The sequence below is a fragment of the Hippichthys cyanospilos genome, chromosome 18, assembly GCF_059441005.1.
Source record: "Hippichthys cyanospilos isolate Australia breed blue-spotted pipefish chromosome 18, RoL_Hcya_1.0, whole genome shotgun sequence".
Taxonomy (NCBI): Eukaryota; Metazoa; Chordata; class Actinopteri; order Syngnathiformes; family Syngnathidae; genus Hippichthys; species Hippichthys cyanospilos.
The window spans coordinates 12028166-12047475 of record NC_142386.1 but is presented as its reverse complement, the minus strand read 5'-3'; the positions used below and the strand labels follow the sequence as shown (position 1 = coordinate 12047475).

Below are 19310 nucleotides of genomic sequence, written 5' to 3'. Positions count from 1 at the left end.
GCAGGCCCCTTTGGGGGGTGGGGAGGTGTGGATGATGCCAGGGAAAAGGCTTTGTTTTTACCATGCAAAGTCTAATTGTAATAAAATGAGGATTGGCATCTTTTTTTTTCTTTTTTTAATTCAGGCACTTTGAAGCACTTGGTTATTTTTTTCTGTTCTAGCCTAACATGAAACCTGTAAAAGCAGTTAACAGTTTATAATGCTTTTTTTTTCTTTTGTTAATGTTTAAAATAATATAGTTTTAGGTATACATTTGCAATTTTTATAGATACATTTATGTATAGTCAGCGTGGTGAGTGGGGGGGGGGGCGAAAGGTTTTCTCTTTCCTTTGCAAAATTTATTGAGACGCACAGGACTAAACTAATACGCATTGATATTTTTTGTGATTGTGTATGTATTTTGAAGGCTTCATTTAATCACTAGTGCCATCAGTTAACCAAAATAGCACAGTTGATGAGTTACGCTCCAAAACGCATCACATATTTGATTAAACCAGATTTTATTATTCCTAATATTGTAGCTGTAGATACACAAGTCAACAAACATTTCTCGAATTGTAATGAAAATGCTCCACGGCACACTTGACACCATGTGGAAGAGTCTGCGTTTACAGACGCGTACCTGAAAAATGGACAGCAATTACACTTTTTTTTCTTTTTTGCAATAATTTGCATTAGTAACAGTAGTAGTAATAGTAACAAGAGTAGCAATAATGATCATAATAGCAATTAATAATCGTAGTGTTATTAACAACTACAGATGAAGAAAACGGACATTGTCAAAAGTAAAGAGGAAAAGAAGGTTTTATCCAAAGTTGCAAGACAAACCACTGGATGAAAAATGACCAGTTCCAACTTGACTGCAAATACCCTGCTTCTTTCTACAAAAAACAAAATCAATCCTTTTCAGTGCTTTTTTTTTTTTTTTAACTCCACTTCTATGAAACAGTTCACACATCAAAGCCGTTCTTCATTCAGAACTTTGATTCTCACGCGTGCTCTCGCAGCCAAGCGTCTTTCCTTTCTGGTCAGGAGAATTGTGCACACGTTAAGCATGCGGTGCAGTGTTTACGTGAAAGTGAAGAGAGAGCACTTTTGTTTGAAATTTTTGCTTCCATGACCAATTTGGCCCAACTGAAGTGGATTCATTTACATTCAAATGACTTGAAGTAAGACTATTCTGCATGACCTTTGACCTCAGGTCTCAAATCCACCATGACAGTTGAATCATTGTGCTCCATGTAACAGTGCCAATGGTCACTTGTTTTATGCATTATTGTATCTTGGCTTTGTCAGAATGTAGACCAGAAGTGTCCAAACTTTTCCCTCTGAGGGCCATATTCAGGAAAATGGGCCGCTTTGAATTGTTTTCTTTTTATTTAATTAAGCCCACCAAAATCAATCATTTCAATGTTTTACTGTCTATCAGTGTTTTTTGAAAAACTGCTTCATAAATATTTTTCTGTAAGGCAATGGTTTGGGATTTTACAAGATTCCGGGGTTGTCGGACACCCTGCAACCCACCAGATAATCTCAGCCCCTACACTGACCAGCAGCCAAATTTCATTTATACATTCAGGATAAAAAGAGGTGCCAGTGCACCATTTTTAAAGCAGTTATTTTGGAATCATTCATGTTTTGTACCTTGACACAGAGCCGAAAGTAGGGGAAAACCTTTTGCTTGTAAAAACCATCTTGCTGTGACGAGTGTAGTTGCATATTTGCATATTCAGAAAAGCCCTACAGCATATAAAACAAAAACAAACACATCAGTAGTAATTTCATTTCTAGTATAAGCCGCGGCTCCCTTAAAAATAGACGGCGTGCCGTAAAGGCCCTCCGAGCCATAGTTTGGACACCCCTGGTGCAGACCAAAGTGGATATTTGGTCACCCTGTAGTTAGTTCGGAGCAATGGTTGTACTGGTTCCACATTCATTTTGGAACTACAAAATAAGGCCAAGCATTACAGTTCAAACCAGTACAACCATTACGTAGATTCACATTTCCCTCTGTGGCATTGTGATCAGCATGTAATGGATTACTATGAACGTATTACCTGCAAAATAAACCAATCTTTCCAGTTTACTATCATCAAGTTATCTCTTGTTGAATTTTGGCAGTTAGAAAAGGCAAATTGACACCTGGATGAAAGTGACAGTTATCAATATGTATTTATAGAAAACTGCTCTACTACTTAATGGATTTAACATGTCATTTGAAGAGTCTAATAGAATGCTTTACATGTTTTCCATAGACTTGAGCTACCTAATTTCTAGTGCTTATAGATGCCAATTACATATAACATTGTTCTCCCACCCTGGTGATGAGGCAGTCACATATTCTCCGCATAAATCCACACAGATGGATTGATGGTGATACACAAAGATTAACCTACAGTATTATCATGCCACAAAGCACAAATATCATTTTAGAGGATTGAAACTTTGTCATTATCTGATGTCTTAGCGCACCACTGGGCCTACAGGACTTACTTGTATGTTCCATAGACCAATGAGATCATTTTTGAACATTCTCCAGACCGTGAAAGCTTATTTGGGAAGGTGTTTGAATTGTCAAGTAAGGCGGGACTCTGGCGTCACATACTGTATATTCTTTTTCCCCAAATCAAATCCGTATCCACCATGTCAATTGTGATTGGACATGTGCAGCCGTCCACATTAAACGCACATCAGCATTTTACCAGCAGCCTTCAAATGCCAGACTGAAATTAAAATAAAAGAAAACTCCTTGTTCGTGTCAGTTTACAAAAAAAATGTATCCACAAAAAATAATTCCAGTAATATTTTGTATTCCTGTTCCATTTTCATCTGCATTTGAGTACCAAAAAATAGCATCCATCAGGCCGTTATTTGATGAGGACTAATATTGACGTGCAAAATCCACATCACCACAACTCACACACACACACGCACTAGAAAAACTAATTTTCTCTGCTTTGTACAGACCAAAGGAAAAAAAAAAAAACATCACAAATCAAGCAGAAAAGATAACTTCAATAATAATCAATTCAGGCAAACTGAGCAATACAAAAAAAACGTCAAACTGCTTCTTAAATATATAAATTTCCCAATTTTTGTTTACCTACTGCAGACTAAAATTAAATGAGCTTTATTGAAAAAAATGCTCAAGTACCGTCATTACTAAAAGAAATTCATATTATAATAATACATACAAGGATAAGCCCAACATTCTCCATTAATTTGACTTTGTTTCTCTCGACAACATTGATAATCAATTCAATTAGTTTTTCTTCAAACCGGCAATAACAAAAGATAAATAATAATCAGAAGAGCGTTATTTTTGGTCAGCATAAAAACATCAAGCTCAAAAGCAGAAGTGAGGGTTAGAGGTGATTTGCCCCTCCCCCCAAAAAAGAGCTTTCATCAGTAGAGGAGTCACACGGCAGGAGAAGCTAATTAGTGGACAAGAGATGACATGCCCTCTCCTTTCCTGAAACATTACAAAACTGGGTGAGGGTTTGCACGGTCAAGATGCACTTAGTTAGGAAATACTGGTGAACCCAAAAAAGAAAGGGACAGATAAAACCAGAGGGGAGGGGAGAAAATGTACATTTTGTGTAGCTGTCGAAAAACAGTGCGCCTCAGGGCCGCACTGAGACCAGTGTGTCCTATGGACTTGTATGTCTGCCTCGTTCGCTTTGTGGGTCGGTGGAAAACAAGTCAGCTCCGTCTGCGATTTGGACAAAAGTCCTATTTTTTCTTGCCAAAGAAGCTGAACCTCTTCTCCCGATCCTTATCTTTCCCGTCCTTGTTGCGCATGGTCACGCCTCCGGTATCGACCGAGCCGGGCGAGATGGGGGGCATGGTCATGGCGCGGCTGAGAACCCGCGGACCTCCGGGCGAGTCTCCCGACCCCGATGGAATGGAACTGACGATGGAGCGGATCCAGGCGCTCATTTCCGCCTTCAAGTAAACAAAAACATTTTCAATCGCCCGCTTCACAGCACCGATACTTATATAAATGAATATACCAATGCACCAATACTTATATCAATAAATATTTGGAAAATAGCGTGTCACCTCATCTTTTGCTTGGAACAGGTACTCTTTTCCATCTCCGAGCCTGAAGGCACACCAATCACATGGTCAAGATTACTCTCAAGTCAAGAAATTAGACTTTGTGACAATTAAATAAAAACTTGAAAAAATGTAATCAAAAACAAACAGAAATGACTGACAAATTTTCAGAATTTATTACAGGACTTCAAATAATGATTATTTTAATAAGTTGCTTAATTGTTGAACCAGATTTAAAAATCAAAAGTTTTAATTAAATTCTTTTATGCACATTTATTGTATTTAAAATTGACAGAACAATAAGTAAAATAAGACTGAGTTTCTGGTTGGTGTGTCCGATTAACAGATTTGTTGTGATCAAGTACAGTGGTACCTCTACTTCCAAACATAATTTGTTCCAAAAGTCATTTCATAACATTAATTTTTCATAAGTAGAGCCACTTTTTACACGGAAATAGCCTAATCTGTTCCAAGTCCCCAAAAATGCCCCTCAACCCCTTAAATAATTTTAATAAATTGTAAAAATGCATAAAAAATTGAAACAAATATGTATTACAATTACATTAGTGCATAATAATCATGGAATTCAAAATACATTCTGAAAAAATAAATAAAGTAAAACGCTCCTAGCCCTTTTAAATAAATAATATCAAATTGTAGCAGTTGACAATATGAATGCAGTTCTTTTGTTTGCCTTGAGATGGTGCTGGTGAAGAGTGCAGAGAGAGACCTTTTTAGGTCGTTTTTGTTTTCTCGTGATCTAGGCATAATTTACGAGTCCATGGGAACAATAATATTTGATTTGAGATCATTTTGAGTATGTACATTTACTTAAGTTTTGTTTGCAGTCGTGCTAAGTGCTTCCTGTGTGACATCATTCAGCCCACTAGCTAAAGTGCTAATGACAGCTAAAGTGCAAATGAAGCTAAAGTCAGACGTGACAGTCTTATTTTGATGTAATTCCTGGCAGACTAGACAAAAACAATACCATATTTAGCAGCGAGAGGCTAAATAAAAAAACAATTAATTGATGATCAAAAATGATTAATTAGACCATCTATGATTAATCCTTGCAGGTTTAATTTATTGTCATTATCAATTGCACTGCTTCAATCACTAAAGGGCAGATCACAATCAATTGTACAGTACTATTACTTTTTAAAGTGTTTTTTGTTCCACATAGAATTAATGCATTCTATGTGAAGAACTAGAGCAGGGCCGGCAAAGCCTGCTCCTCGAGAACCACGATCCAGCCTGGACTGGAGAACTTGAGTGATAAGGCTAAGGCTAGGTAGCCACTCACCGGAGTTTGAATACATGTTTCCTCTTCTTATAATCATGTGCGATCTCACAGACAGCATCTCCAAGACTGATGGGGACCTCGCCATGGTATGGAATCCCATTGGTAGCACTCTTGCCATCTTTGTAGAAACCCAGACTTCCTTTTCTTAGGACACAGTATACATTCTGCCATGACCTAAGAGATAATACAAAAGCAATGAAAAAAGGATAGATGAAACTTGAAAACATTTTTTCAATGTTGTTTTATCTCCCTGTGTCTCTTACCTGGTAGCTGCCTTTTTACTGTGCGACTCCATCTCTTGTTTTCGACAAAGTATTCCCTCCATGGCGTCCGGGTCGGCGTCGGCTCCACCTCGGCCCGGTAAGGTGGCCGACGGCTCGAGGCGTGACGACGCCAAGCCGCTGTCCCGACCCGGTCCGTTTTCTGATTCCGAGCCCTGCGGTTGAACGAAACGTGAGCGGAGGTGGAGGCGGAGAAGCTGAATGTTGATGACGGACGTGAGGAGCAAAGCAGCTATTCACAAGCTGACATGGAAAGCTTGGATGACACTCACTTCAACTTTATTAACTACAGCGGAGCCGTATATTTCTCACATCACTCTTATGTATGTTTTATTGTACATTTGCAGTGACTTGTACAATTCAGACATAAAATAAGACTTATTTTTAAGCTCGTGCATTTAGTTCAGCGCTTGTGAAAAAGTGGGACGGGTCCCCCTGGGGCGGCATGGGGTGATGCCGGGGGGGGGGGGGGGGGGTGAAACCAGGGAAAAGGCTTTGTTTTTGTCATGTGAAGCATAATGGCAATAAACTAAGAATTTTAATCATTTTTTTTGTTTTACGGCACATTGATGCACTTTTTTCTGTTTTATACTAAGCTGTAACCCATAATAAACACTGTAAAACATAATTAACACCTGTTGAATGTTGATTTATAATGCTTTTTTTTCATTTTGTATGCTTAAGGACCATTTTTGGGTAGCGTAGCCAACTGTCACATACAGGGAAGGACTACACGACACGATACAGCAACTAAAAATACCACCACATACACAACTCTACAGTCACTCGTGTCCTGGTCAATATGAGCACATTACGAGTATGATCACATGTATACTTGATCGGTGGATACCATCCGTCTATTAAAGCTGCATGATGCCTTGGAGCGCAGCTGCCATACAGAGGCCAAGACAAAATGATCTGATGGTCCATGATGAAGCCATGCTTGTGACAAAGGAGCAATGGCGCCGCAGTTGACCAGGAGCTGAGCGCAGGCTACAAAGCTGACCATCATGTCTTGGTACTCACTTGGTACTGCTTTGGTTTACACAAACGCTTAGCCTCTGATTTCGATCCCACTGACAACGATAGCGATAGCGACTGCTGGTAAAAACGTAACAGGGCATTGTTAAATGGTGTCAACCGTAAAGGCGTTCTTCACAAACAAAATATTGCGTGGAAATAGGGATACATCAAAATGTTTGGCTTGAACCGAAAAAGAGAAACGCTTGCCAAAAACCAAAACACAGAAAAAAAAACTTTCCACTTTCACATTGCCTCACAGTAGCCAATCAACTTTGGTAGCAAATTAACATCACAGGTAGAGCTCTGCACAGATGAAAATGAAATAAAACTACAAACTATGGCTTTGAATATCATTCTTGCTCAGTCCAGCTTTTTGAGGTGAATGTTATATTTATAGATACCAAGGGTAGGTTTATTCCTTGTTTTGATTAATTCATAGCAACCACAGGAATAGAAGACAGAAGCCTGTTTGATTAGTTATTGTAAAAAAGAATAACTAAATCAGGGATAGGGAACTCCGGTTCCTCGAGAGCCACATCCAGCCTGTTTTTTATGTCTCACTTTCAACGCACCTGACTAAATGATCAGGATCGTTATCAGGCTTCCACAGGACCGGTTGATTAGCTGATTATTTGAACCAGGTGTAAAAGGCGAGGGAGACATCGAAAATAGGCAGGAAATGGCTCTCGAGGAACTGGAGTTTCGTATCCCTGAACTAGATGGACAATTTATTGTAATTAAATAAAGAAAGTAATTTCCCCCATCATTTTCTGCAGTGGTCTGCGAAATAAATTGGGTTATTGATGAAAAATTATATGTATTTGTGATAAATTCATTTGAATTTATATGAAATTGCAAATGTATTCATGACTTTTCAATAAAGTAATCAATTCAACCAGTTTTATACATTTTTAAGAATGTAAACATTTTGAAATTTGTCAAATAGACCCACGTAATCAACAAAGAGCTTGATTATTTAGTCGCTAAATGTTTGGCAGCAAAGCATTTTGGGGACATTGACCTACTTTGTTATAACAAATATACCTGTTGTCAAATTGAATCTGTTAGTGAAAAAAAAGGGCACTTATGTTCCATTTAAGGGTTTTGTTTCCGAAAACATTTGCAATGTGGGTTCTTGGAGAATTTGCTTTCCTAAAAAGGCTCCCTCACTCCAAAAGGTCTGAGAACCCCTGGTTTGGAATTATTAACGATTAGTTTTGAAATGGAATTTGAATGCACCGCATGCACCATTGTATCGTAAAATGAGAGCATAATTGACTAGGGATTTGTTTTTGTCCCCAACCTTCTTTTTATGTGTGATTGTAAGGAACAGCAATGATGTCTCAAGGTCATTTTGACCAGGGGCGAATTTAATCACCCAAACTTGTCAGAAATGTGGAAAATCCAAATCCACTATTTGGTTTTAACCAGTGAGTTATGTTCATTTCTCAAGAACAGCAATAATGTTCTCTGGGTCAAAATTATGACTAATTACCCAAATGTTTCAGATACTTACTTATTCTGTGTCATGTATGTAACTAACAAATCTTGTGATTCTTTTTTTTCCCCTCTCAGAAAAAGCATTAATTTTCTTATCAAAAAAATTTTTTTTATTTATTTTTTAACGTTTGAGGCTGGTTGTCTTTCTTGGTTGGTCTTTTTTTTTTTTTTTTTTTTAGCTTGCCCGTAGTCCAAGGAAATAAGTGGATGATCAGCAATGTGCTTTTCTCAACCCGCTGAAATGCTTACAGTACTTGCCCACCAAGTGGCATACTCGCTTTCTCCTGTGTGCGTGTGAAATTCAGACAGATGCTTGCTCTCAGCAGTCTTTGCGTCATTACATCCTTTTTTCAGAAGTATTCTTTTGTTTTAGTTTTTTGTCTGAAAACGAAATGTTTTGATGTTTCTTTTTTGTGCATTTGTGGGCAAATATTCTTGGTGGCTGAAAATTCAGTGCATCCCTACTTGTAATCTTCTTGAGTTGTCTCTTAAACCAAACAAACAAACAAACATAAATGTCCCCCTCTGCCCTTAACAAGCAAATGTGAATTCAACATGGATGTCCCCTGGAGCTAAACATAGATAATGATGATGATGTAAGCGTCACCCTGCATATAATAACAATGTCGGTATTTGACAAGGGACAATGCTGATAAGTCATGTAGACAATGCCAAGACAACACACACTCACAAACGGGACAGTTATACAATTTGTTTGAATGACACACTTAGAATGTAGGCTTATTTTGCATTACAAATGAACAGTGTTGGGCAAGTTACTTCAAAACTGTGAAGCATTATTTATTACTTATTACTGTGGTTCCTGAGTAATCAGTAACATTATAATATTACTGTATATAAAATGTAAGGCATTACACTACTATTACTTTTACATTACTCTCACCAACATACTTGAAAATATAGATTTGACACTCTAAATGCAGTAAAAGTGCTCAAAATCATCCCAAAATAAATATTATTCCTCCCGTGGACGTGTAAACGATGCCTAGATCACTGGAAATGTTAAATAAAAACGTACAAAAACGACCTGAACAAAATTCTCTGCATACCAGCAATGCATTAGCGCCCTCTCAAGGCAATCAAATGAACTGCATTCATGTTATCAACTGCTTCAATTGAGGTTAAAAATTTAAAGCGTTTTGGAGCGTTTTTTGGGCTGTATATTATAATGCATTGTGACGCACGTTACTGCCATTTGTACCGAGTAAAATGTTACTCTTTTTGTGTGTAATGCCTTACATTACAGCTAAACGTAATGCATTACAGTAATTTAATTACTTTTGTAATACATTACTCCCAAGACTGCAAATGAAACACATGCATTAGTACAAAGAAAAGTTTGGATTGAAGATGTTGGAGTAGTGTCATCTCCTTACAATAAAGATCACTTAAATTTGCCCATGATTGTGATTTAAAAAAAAAAAAAAAGTCTCCCACCTGTGATGTGTCATTGTCACTGTGTACACCATTCACAGACACGGACTGATTCAGTGTTGTCTGGTCCAGACTGGTTCTATGTTTGATAAGGAGATAACGCACATTGTCAAACAACGCATTTGTGTGCGATTCAACTCAACCTTTGGTTTACCTAGCAGCTGAGTCATGCACTTGACTTTCTGCCTCTGACTGCATCACTTCCTCTACCGGGGCCGGTGTGGGGGGCCGTCGTGCCCTCTCCTCTTCCTCTCGCCTCCTCTGAATCTCCTGCTCTTCCAGCTGGGGGAAAAAAATGATGCTCCTTTGTGATTTTGAAACCTAAGACCTCAAGATAAGTTAGGTGTCTTATATCACGATAGTACTTACAGTAGTAAGTTTTTCCAACTGGACAAATCGCTCTTCCCAGGAAGCAGCAAGTTTCTCAAAGGCCTCGTGGCGCTTTATTAGACTTTCCACCTCGTCCACATTGGAGCCAAGGTCTGCTGTCCGTACCAGAGGTTCTTGGCCAGCCAACCAAGACTCTGCCACATAGGCGTCTCGTCCAAATTGCAATACTTCCAGCACTGAAAATCAAGAAAAGGAGGACGTTTTACACTTGTGCAAGGCTATATTACACTGGGAACAATTTTTGCAGACTTATTTTTTTCAACTAATGTTTGGGTGAGGAATCCAAAACTGATCTCAGTTTACAGGATCCCTGCTTTCTAAAAAAATACTAAACGCGTATTCATATAAGTAAAACACAGAGATGGAAGAGCATGGATCGAAAGTTGTGTGTAGACGAGTCTAATCGTAATATATAAAATATATACGTTTGTGTTCATTTCATTTGATTTTATATTAAATTGTGAACGTTTTCAGGACTCTGCAATAAAGCAATCAATTCGACCAATTTCATATATTTTTAAAGATGTAAAAAAAAAAAAAAATCTCTAACAGACTCCACGTCATCATCATAGAGATTGATTATTTAGTCACTAAATATTTGGCAGCAATTTGGCAGGTGTGCAATTTGCACTTTTTATTTTGTAAAATTCAGCATGGCTGAAAAGTAACATATTTGTTGTCGAATTTAATATTTTGGCAAACAAAAAGTGCACACTATTGGTTTAAATTATTTTTTTTTTGTTTCCGCAACCATTTGCAGTAGGGGTCCTCGGAAATTTTGATTACCAGAAAAGGATCCCTGACTCAAAAACATTTTGAGAAGCCGTGGTTAAGAGACCTACAATTGTCCAAATCCTCCGAATATCAGCAACTCGACAGTAAATACTCAAATTTCATTAGTCTTCTATGAAAGCAGAATGATTTTCGTGTTGGATCAAAGTAAGACTTATAGAAATCAGTTTTAACTTTTGAAAGCAGTGATCAATATTTCAGTCAATTTTGTAGGACGTTTTTCAAGAAAAAGAATTAAACCAAAAGGTAATTTAGAAAATCTAAATCATCGCTAAATTGACAACAAATTAATGAACTATTAAAATAATTGTTAGTTGCAACCTTGTCTGACAACAATTTTAATCAGCACACGAAGAAAAATTCCTTTTTTCGAATTGTTCACATATTGGCACGGTGAACATGGCCTCTTATAAACATCTTCTAAGCAAAATAAGAGGTAACATACTAATTTGTAAATAGTCCATCTTGTCCTGCCACTTTTTGTTGATCTTGTCTCTCTTTCCTTGCAACTGAGCGAGCTTTTCCCGGATCTAAAAATAAAGATGTGATGAGCAAAGGCACGGTCATCAAAATTTGGATTGTAATAGAGGAATCTCTGCGGGATGAAATGACCTCATCAGCGGCATAGTGATTATTGTTGATGAGTGTGTTGCCCATGTCAATACAGGCAGTGAAGCTGTCCGCTCGGGTCTCAATCTCCGATTTGATGTCCTGATGATTGGCAATGACCAGGCCTGCAGAAGAGACATCCCTGCGACAACATCGTGACAAGTAAGGGAGCAGAAGGTTCAAGGAGAAAGTTTTTTGAACTAGCACAGGGGCGGCAACCCAAAATGTTGAAAGAGCAATATTAGAACAAAAAAACAAAACAAAAAATAAAGATAAAAATCTTTCTAGAGCAGCGCAAAAAAAAAAAAAAATGTAGGCCTAATATAAGGATTATAATGAAGGCAACACATGCTGGAAGTGTTTCTATTCGCCATATTAGCCTATTACTAAAATGACAAAGTAAACTACAATAATGAGTATATAATTCATGATTAAATGTTTATTTTCCCAGCAGCACATTCTTGAAAGAATGACACACTGCTGTACTCGATGGTAGTTTCTTTCAAATCAATCATTTGTTTAAAAATATCATTGTTCTGTAGATTTATGCTTATTTTATACTAAGTGCCCATATTTCAAAAGAATTCATGTATTTATTGGTAGCCATTTTGGTTTGTTTTGATTTCATTTAGATATTTATTTTAATTTAGCATGGTAAATGCTGTATTATATATTTTTGTTTAAAAGTAAAATTGTTTTTATAATATAGAAAAATGGCTGTTTAGCAAAAAAAAAAAAATCTTTAAATGACAGATGTTAGAGGTGTCATTTCAACGCAACCCCCACATGCCTCGAAACGTGTGTTGCAGGCTATAACACAAATCATCGTTGACAGAAATGTTGAAATGTAGTATTTATGCTATACATTTTTACAGCACTGGAATACATTAAGAACCTTTGTGTCATATTTTTGAGCCGTATTAAAACAAAAAAAATATATACTAGCCCTCATCTTTTCCATTTTCATAAATTTTTGAAGGAGCTCTATAAAGCCACTAAGGCGGCGCTAAGGAGGCATATGCGAGGTGCCGACCATTATAATTGCACTAACCTGGGGCTGTCATGCGCATCAATCTGCAAGTTGACGCCATCCATCCAGAGCATGAGGTCTCGCACCATGTTGAAAAAGCGGAACTTTTCCACGGTGTCGAGAAGGAGCACCCTGCGGGATTCGCCAGCCTTGAGAAGAGCCTCCCAAGCGGCGCTCACAGCGTGCTCGCTCCTGTTGATGTCATCGGCCTTCTCGCCAGCGTAGGCTTTTTGCAGGCGGGCTGCGTCATCTTGCACTTGGTTCACCTTGGGGTAAAGAGATAGGGAGATGAATCGCTCCTCTTGCCGCTAGAACCAAGGACTTTGTATTTAGTCGAAAGCAAACAAATAATCGGATGCAATACATTTGTAAAATACCACAATATAAAATTTAGCTGTGAGTATACTTTAGGGCCGCGCAATTAATCGAATTTTAAACCCAATCACGATATTGGCATTCACGATAAATTAAGTTGATCATCGGCGATATTAACATTTAAAAAGCTGGCTACACTGCATGTCATGTCAAGCACTTTGTCATCCTATCAACAGGGGGCAATGTTTCCCACATGTTTGCATGACAAAAGCCTCTGCTTTTCTCACCCCAATATATTATTTACCAGTGTGAAATGGCGTTGAGTTTTTCACCTGATTCCTAAGATATATATATATATATATATATATATATATATATATATATATATATATATATATATATATATATATACATACACACACACACACACACACACACACACATTGGAGGCATTTCAGCAGTTTACCTGTCCACTGAGCGCCTGAATGTCGTTTTCAAAAGTATTGTGCTGTCTGTGTAGATGCTGGACAGTGTTGAGATCCCGGCCGAGGTCGGATGGAAGCGCTTCTTGCTTCTCCTTAACACGCCCAAGAACCTCCATGGCATCTTGATGGAAGCGGTGCAGCTCATAGGAGGCGGCCAACATCTGCGTGCGCGTGTCGATCAGCTCCAACAAGTCGGCCCAGGCCTCATTCAGGCCGTCCTTCCACTCAGCCACACTGGCGTTCTCCGGGTGACCCGACTCGATGAGGTCATCCGCCAGCCCGTTGACACCGTCGACGCGCTCTTGTCCGATTGCGCTGGTGTCGCGAGCAAACTCGCGGAACTTGTCCCTCAGCATCTGTGGAAAGAAAAATCATCATTTCTGGGGCAAAGTCTGTGCTCGGGTCATAATTTTTTTCTGAATCTCGTTAATGATGAATAGGATTTAGGAAAAAAAAAATCTGCACAAACTTTTATACCTTTTTCTTCAGGTTAAAACATGTAAAATATTGGTGCTCCTGTGTTAATGTTCCAGGCCAATTTATTATATCATATAGTATTTATTATTTATTGATTTCATATTTAGTTTTCAGCATCAAAGAGTTCAGTTGGCCAAGAATGTTTCTTGTTTAGGATTTAGGATTCACCTTTTTGTATTTCAGGTGCTTTGATGCACTTTAAGTTAATTTTCTTTCAGTTTTCAACAATCTGTATTAACCCTGTAAAAAGTTAATATTTTGATGAATTTGTAAGTTGACTTATGTTGCTTTTTTATTGTTAATGTTAAAAATTATGATGATCATGCTCTTATTTATAGTCAACAAAGCAAGTGGAGGTGAGTGAAATGTTTTCTTTTTCATAGGACGGGCTTTACAAAAAAATGATTCAGAAAAAATTGGATTAATGTGATTTGGGAAAACAATCAGCACTATGTTTGATAGTTTATCTTCAGTTTAAAATGTTTAAGATATTGGTGCTCCTTGTGTGAGTGTTTAAAATCAATTTAGATTTAAAATTATTCATTTAATACTTTGATTGATTTTAGTTTAAATAAGGACTGACGTATTTCTTTAATTCAGGAACTGGATGCACTTTTTTTTCAGTTTTAGACTAAGCTGGAACCTGTTTAAACCTGGCAAAAAGTTTTACAATAGAATTTTAGGTATAATTGACTTTATTTATTTTCACTGCGGCGAGTGTGTGTGTGGGGGGGGGGCGGTGTCGTCTTATTCTAGGAGCTTAGTAAAAAAACGAATATTTAAGAAGCACTGCTGTAGCATCATCAGGATTTGCAAAGGATGGACTAAAACTCACTGTGACATGCTCATAGTCCTGTCCCAGTTCATGGGAGCCAGCAACCACCTCCCTTTCAGCAATCCACTGTTCCAAATCATCCACCTCCCGCTTTAACTGGGTCAGACGAAGTCGCTCTTGAAGCCTTCCGCGCCGCTCCTCGGCGAGGTCTTTCAAGCCGGCGTACAGCTTGTCCACTTGTGCTTGTCGCAATGTGATTCGGTCACTGTCAAAATCAACATGTAGCCTTTGTCAGCTGTCTGGAATGTACCTTGCCCATAAAAAAAACAAAACAAACAAAAACAAAAAACAAGAGTTGATGCGCTCTCGAACCTCTCCGGATGTTCGCTGGTAACCATTAATCGGCTGCTGTTGGCCAACTGGTGAATGGTCTGCGCATAGTCTTCAAGGGCCTGTTCCAGAGTCTGGTGCTTTTTAACCATCACTAGAGCACTCTGCTCATCCTGAAGAAGGGGGAAAACATATTTGAGACTTTACATGAGACAGACAATGCGGCAAATGGGCTTACTGTACCTTGGCCTTTTCTTCCGACATCATGTGCAACTCCTGCTCCCCCATCCAGGCCTCTGCCTCGGCCGCATCGGCGTAGAACTGCTGGGCTCGGTTGGCCTCCACTAGACGAGCGTGGCGTTTGTCCGTCTCGTCGATCAGCTGGTCCCAAAGCTCTTTCAGCTCAACGAGCCGCTCCTCCAGAACAGATTGCCGCTCCTTGTCCACCTGGCTTTGAGTCTTTCCTCGTTTGTGGATGTCATCGATGCGGGGTTGATGTCCCTGGATCTCCTTTTGCAATGTCTGATTGAGACACAAAGAAGCGTTTGTACCCGTTGGTGTACATGTTGGGCTGTCCTCGAGCAACCTTCCTGCATTTTAGGATGCCTGGAATGTTCATGGCCAAAATACCTGGTTCTTCTTGATAAGAAGCTGTACTGTAGGAAGATCCTTTCCATGGTCTGTGGAAGTTGCCAAAGGCATCCGTTCTTTCACCCACAACTATAAAAAGGGGTAGTGATTAATTAATTAATCAACAATGAAGAATTCTAATATTTGTTAAATACTTTTTGTGCAAAAACCACGTTGACAACAACGTAGGTGTTTTAATATGATTGTAGTTCTAGTAATCGCCAATACTACGTAGGTTGCGCTGCACCTAACAAGAAGGCTGACATGTTTTGCCTGGCACCTTTCTTTTCCAGATACCTGAAAGAGAAATACTTTGCCAATGTAGAAGGAAAAAAGAAAACATGGGTTTAACTTCAGAATATTGAAGTAATCTATCACATCAAATATTCAGCTTTGTTCGTTTTACAAAACACACATCGAATATTTCTTGATTGATCGAAGCCAGAATATTGTCCGTGACGGATGATGCCAATATTTTAAAAGTAAAGTCATGTTTTCCTTTTTCAGTGTGGAATCTGGGTAGGCTTACAAAGTGTGGTCTCTTAGACCAGATGTGCAGGTTTCATTAAATTCTATTAGTTCACCACAAGATGACACTAAATTTCACACTGTATCTTGAAACTAAAGTGAGTGCTATAATTGGATAGATCGGTCTTTCTTTAAAATGATCTGTCTACGTTATTCTTTTTGTGGAGGAGTGCATCAAAAGCCAGAGTGGTATCAGTACTTTCCATTGGTATCGGTGACTGATTGAGTTCTCTGTCTGGCAAGAAAAAAAAAGTGGTTGAGCTTTCCCAATTTTGGGGGAGGAAATTGTCCGATATATCTGAATGAATGGGAGAGAAATCAACATATATTTTGAAAAATCCAATCCATTGATAAATCAACAAAATAATTGAAAGATTTATGATTAAAATAACCATTAGTGGTAGCCCCAAACTGCAAGAATAATCTAAATGGACAATGGATAAAAAGAAATGTGAATATATTTATTCATCCAATGTATCCTAGTTCCACTCACAATTTCATCTTCCAAGTCTCTGTTGAACTGGTGCGCCTCTTTGGATGCAAGTAGTCGCTGTCTCCTGAGTCTCAGAGGCTCCTGGAGGCTGGAAAAGCTGTCTGTAACGCGCCTTTGTTGACCGTCGACCTCAGCAAGTCCGGCATCTTCCTGGGACAAAGCTAAAGCTTGAGACTGCAGTGACTGCACCTCCTTCTCCCTCACTTCCATCTGGTGTTCCAGCATCTACAGAGGCCCAAAAAAACAGTGTGAAGGCCAAGTTTTTTTTCTCGTCACACAGGAGACGTCGCTCAATGCGGCCTACCTGATGCTTCTTGAGCAGGATGTTAACACTGGTCAAATCCTTGCCGTAATCGTCACTGTGCAGCTGACCTTCAAGGTTCTTCACCCAGCCATCCAAAGCACAGCAACTTTGTGTAAACAGCTCTGCCCGATTAGCATCAAACAAGCACTGGGCTTTGGTGCGAGTGGTGCCCTCTAGCTCCTCCCACTGGCGCTGCAATTCCTCCAGGGTTTGCTGAACAACAGCTTTCAACTCGGGCTTCTCTGCCACGAGAGCTTGGCCCTCCTGTTAAGAAACCACAAATAAGCATGCCTCTGCTTCCATGTGTAGTTTTACAAGGAAAATAAAGTCACCTATATATCTTCTTCAATTGCATTCTTGGAGAACAGATTAAGAAAAACATACAACCTGAGATACCTGGGAAAATGTGTGTTTAATCACTGAGGGAAATTTAGACCCAGCTCGGGCTTTTTGATGTTTTTGATGTGATATGTGCTTTCTGTGATGATATCAAAGGGAAATCATACAAAAACACAAAGGAGGCTGAAATTGTGCATAGATTCAAAACATGACAACTTTCACTATAATTCGCTGCCGTCCCTTCTAAATGCTTGCAAACAGGAGTTCGAGAGGTAAACATTATATGTGTCAAATTTAGCCCATGTCAGGATCATTTACTGCCATTAAAAATTGGGAATATAGCCATTTTTGGACATATTGAACACCCGATGTTTTACCATGCAGTTCAGAGTTTTGCATTAACCCTTTCAACAGCAACTCTCGAACAGGGCGCAATAGAAATATTTGTGTTGACACCCCAAAACCACCAGGTGGCACTACCGGTCAGCTTAGGACATCTGCAAGCCTTTCATTTATTTTATTGATTGGCCTAGCCTGGAATCCCATAATGCAAAAATCTTCAGGTCATAATACTCTAATTATGACATGTAAAATAGTACTATTTCAATTTCATAGATATATAAACATACAGCATGGTTACTTTTGTTATTATCGCATTTTTACAGTTTTTGTACATAAAAGGGATGTAAGTTCACCCCCCAAAAAAGTATACAGTATAAGGATGGATAGGGCTGATGCTGCTGAATAAAGGGCGTATAGTTGCCCTTTGATGGAAAAATGTGGGCTCACCATTACTTTAATTTTGGACTGGAAAGGCTGACATACATATCAGAAGTAAACCTGAACAGTTTGTGTCGATTGGGGATTCAACTACTATTTAAGCATGAGAATATATGGCCGTAATAGCAAATATTAAGTAGCGATGATCAGTGTATCATGTTATCTCTTTTGTGTTCGGGGGTGTCAGCATCCATGTTTGAATCAAATTGTAAAATTCCTATACAAATATTGTTGAAAAAAAAGAAGTCACCTTATCGATTTTGTCCAACCAGTCTTTGTTCGAGGCCAGCTCTGCCATGAAGGCCTGGTGTTTTTGCCACTTGCTGTGAAGATTTCGAGCCTCGTCATATGACATGTCCTGAGCTGTCAGCATCTTCTCATTAATCCATAATGTGAGCTAGGAAAATACAACATTATTTATCATTTGATGAACAACATGTTAAGTGTTAGCAACAATGGGAAGTTAGGGCCTTCAAGGCTGTCTCTGCAGGCCACAAACACTATGAGAAGCTCAGACCCAGAATTAAAATGTGCATTAAATTGTAATAACTTATTTCCAATTGTCTTTTGTCTTAATTTCAGTTGCTTTTTTTTTTTTTTTTAATTCAGTTTTCAGCTTCATTGTGGTGCCATGCTGCAGGAGAATCTGGGTTGGTTATTGTGAGTGTGTGTTGGGGGGACACCTATGACCCCGGGGAACAGTCTTTGCTTTCTGCTGAGTGTAACTGCACATTCACACCACCAAAGGATGAAGTGGCGCTCTCTCTGTCAAAGTCTGTGCAGGATTTAAAATGATTTTAAATGGGCTAGTCATACCTCTTGTCCATCTTGGAGGAAGTGCTGCAGTTCACGATTATCCTTCAGTTTTGCCAGTAATTCATTGGCAGCATTTTTATTCTTAAGATGCCTGGTCAAAGTAAAGAAGAAAGTCAAAAATGTGAGGTCTCCATGAGCGGAAAAATGATGTGTGTTTTAAATAAGCTCCAACCTTTCCTGAATAGAATCCACTTTCTCTTGGATCTTATCGGAGTTTGCATTGCCCTCGCTAATGAGGCGCCGTCCCGCCTCCACAACGCCAGTTATCTTCTCCTCGCTGGCCTCTGTTGTGGTGAGGAAATCGTCGTACTTTTTAATGGCCTCGTCCGCTCCCTGAAGAGTCGTCGGCATCTCTGTGTGGGATAACACATACTCCTACAAAGAGAGGAAAGGAATGTTCTGAGCACATTTCTCAACTGTAATCTAACCGCAGATTCTTGACAAGTCCTTTTGTATTAGTAAAACTTCGGGGGCACATTAGAGAAATAACTTTTTTTTGTCTTGGTTCATCAACCTTATTACCTCGGTTGGACACACAGAACATGACTTCTCTTCAGTTAGATAATAGTAGTTCCGTAATCTGTATCCGCTGAAAT

At 38.9% G+C, this 19310-nt stretch overlaps 1 protein-coding gene across 3 annotated transcripts in view; it reads right to left on the bottom strand.

Moving 5' to 3' along the window:
* Positions 1-483: 483 nt before the first annotated feature.
* sptbn2 (spectrin, beta, non-erythrocytic 2) overlaps positions 484-19310 on the bottom strand; it is a 59453-nt gene continuing 40626 nt past the window's right edge. For 2 of the 3 annotated variants that reach the window (XM_088440794.1, XM_088440797.1), the window contains 21 exons: positions 18887-19089; positions 18715-18805; positions 18149-18295; positions 16780-17043; positions 16476-16700; positions 15455-15544; positions 15068-15346; positions 14867-14997; positions 14555-14759; positions 13224-13598; positions 12464-12708; positions 11416-11554; positions 11249-11333; positions 9991-10187; positions 9776-9903; positions 9625-9700; positions 6670-6744; positions 5626-5798; positions 5363-5536; positions 4063-4105; positions 484-3945 (listed from right to left, as the gene is read on the bottom strand). In XM_088440794.1, the coding sequence (XP_088296920.1) occupies positions 3733-3945; positions 4063-4105; positions 5363-5536; positions 5626-5798; positions 6670-6744; positions 9625-9700; positions 9776-9903; positions 9991-10187; positions 11249-11333; positions 11416-11554; positions 12464-12708; positions 13224-13598; positions 14555-14759; positions 14867-14997; positions 15068-15346; positions 15455-15544; positions 16476-16700; positions 16780-17043; positions 18149-18295; positions 18715-18805; positions 18887-19089 (3558 nt within the window). In that variant the 3' untranslated portion in view covers positions 484-3732. The remainder of the gene's footprint in view (positions 3946-4062; positions 4106-5362; positions 5537-5625; positions 5799-6669; positions 6745-9624; positions 9701-9775; positions 9904-9990; positions 10188-11248; positions 11334-11415; positions 11555-12463; positions 12709-13223; positions 13599-14554; positions 14760-14866; positions 14998-15067; positions 15347-15454; positions 15545-16475; positions 16701-16779; positions 17044-18148; positions 18296-18714; positions 18806-18886; positions 19090-19310) is intronic. The other variant, XM_088440795.1, reaches the window with a different exon arrangement.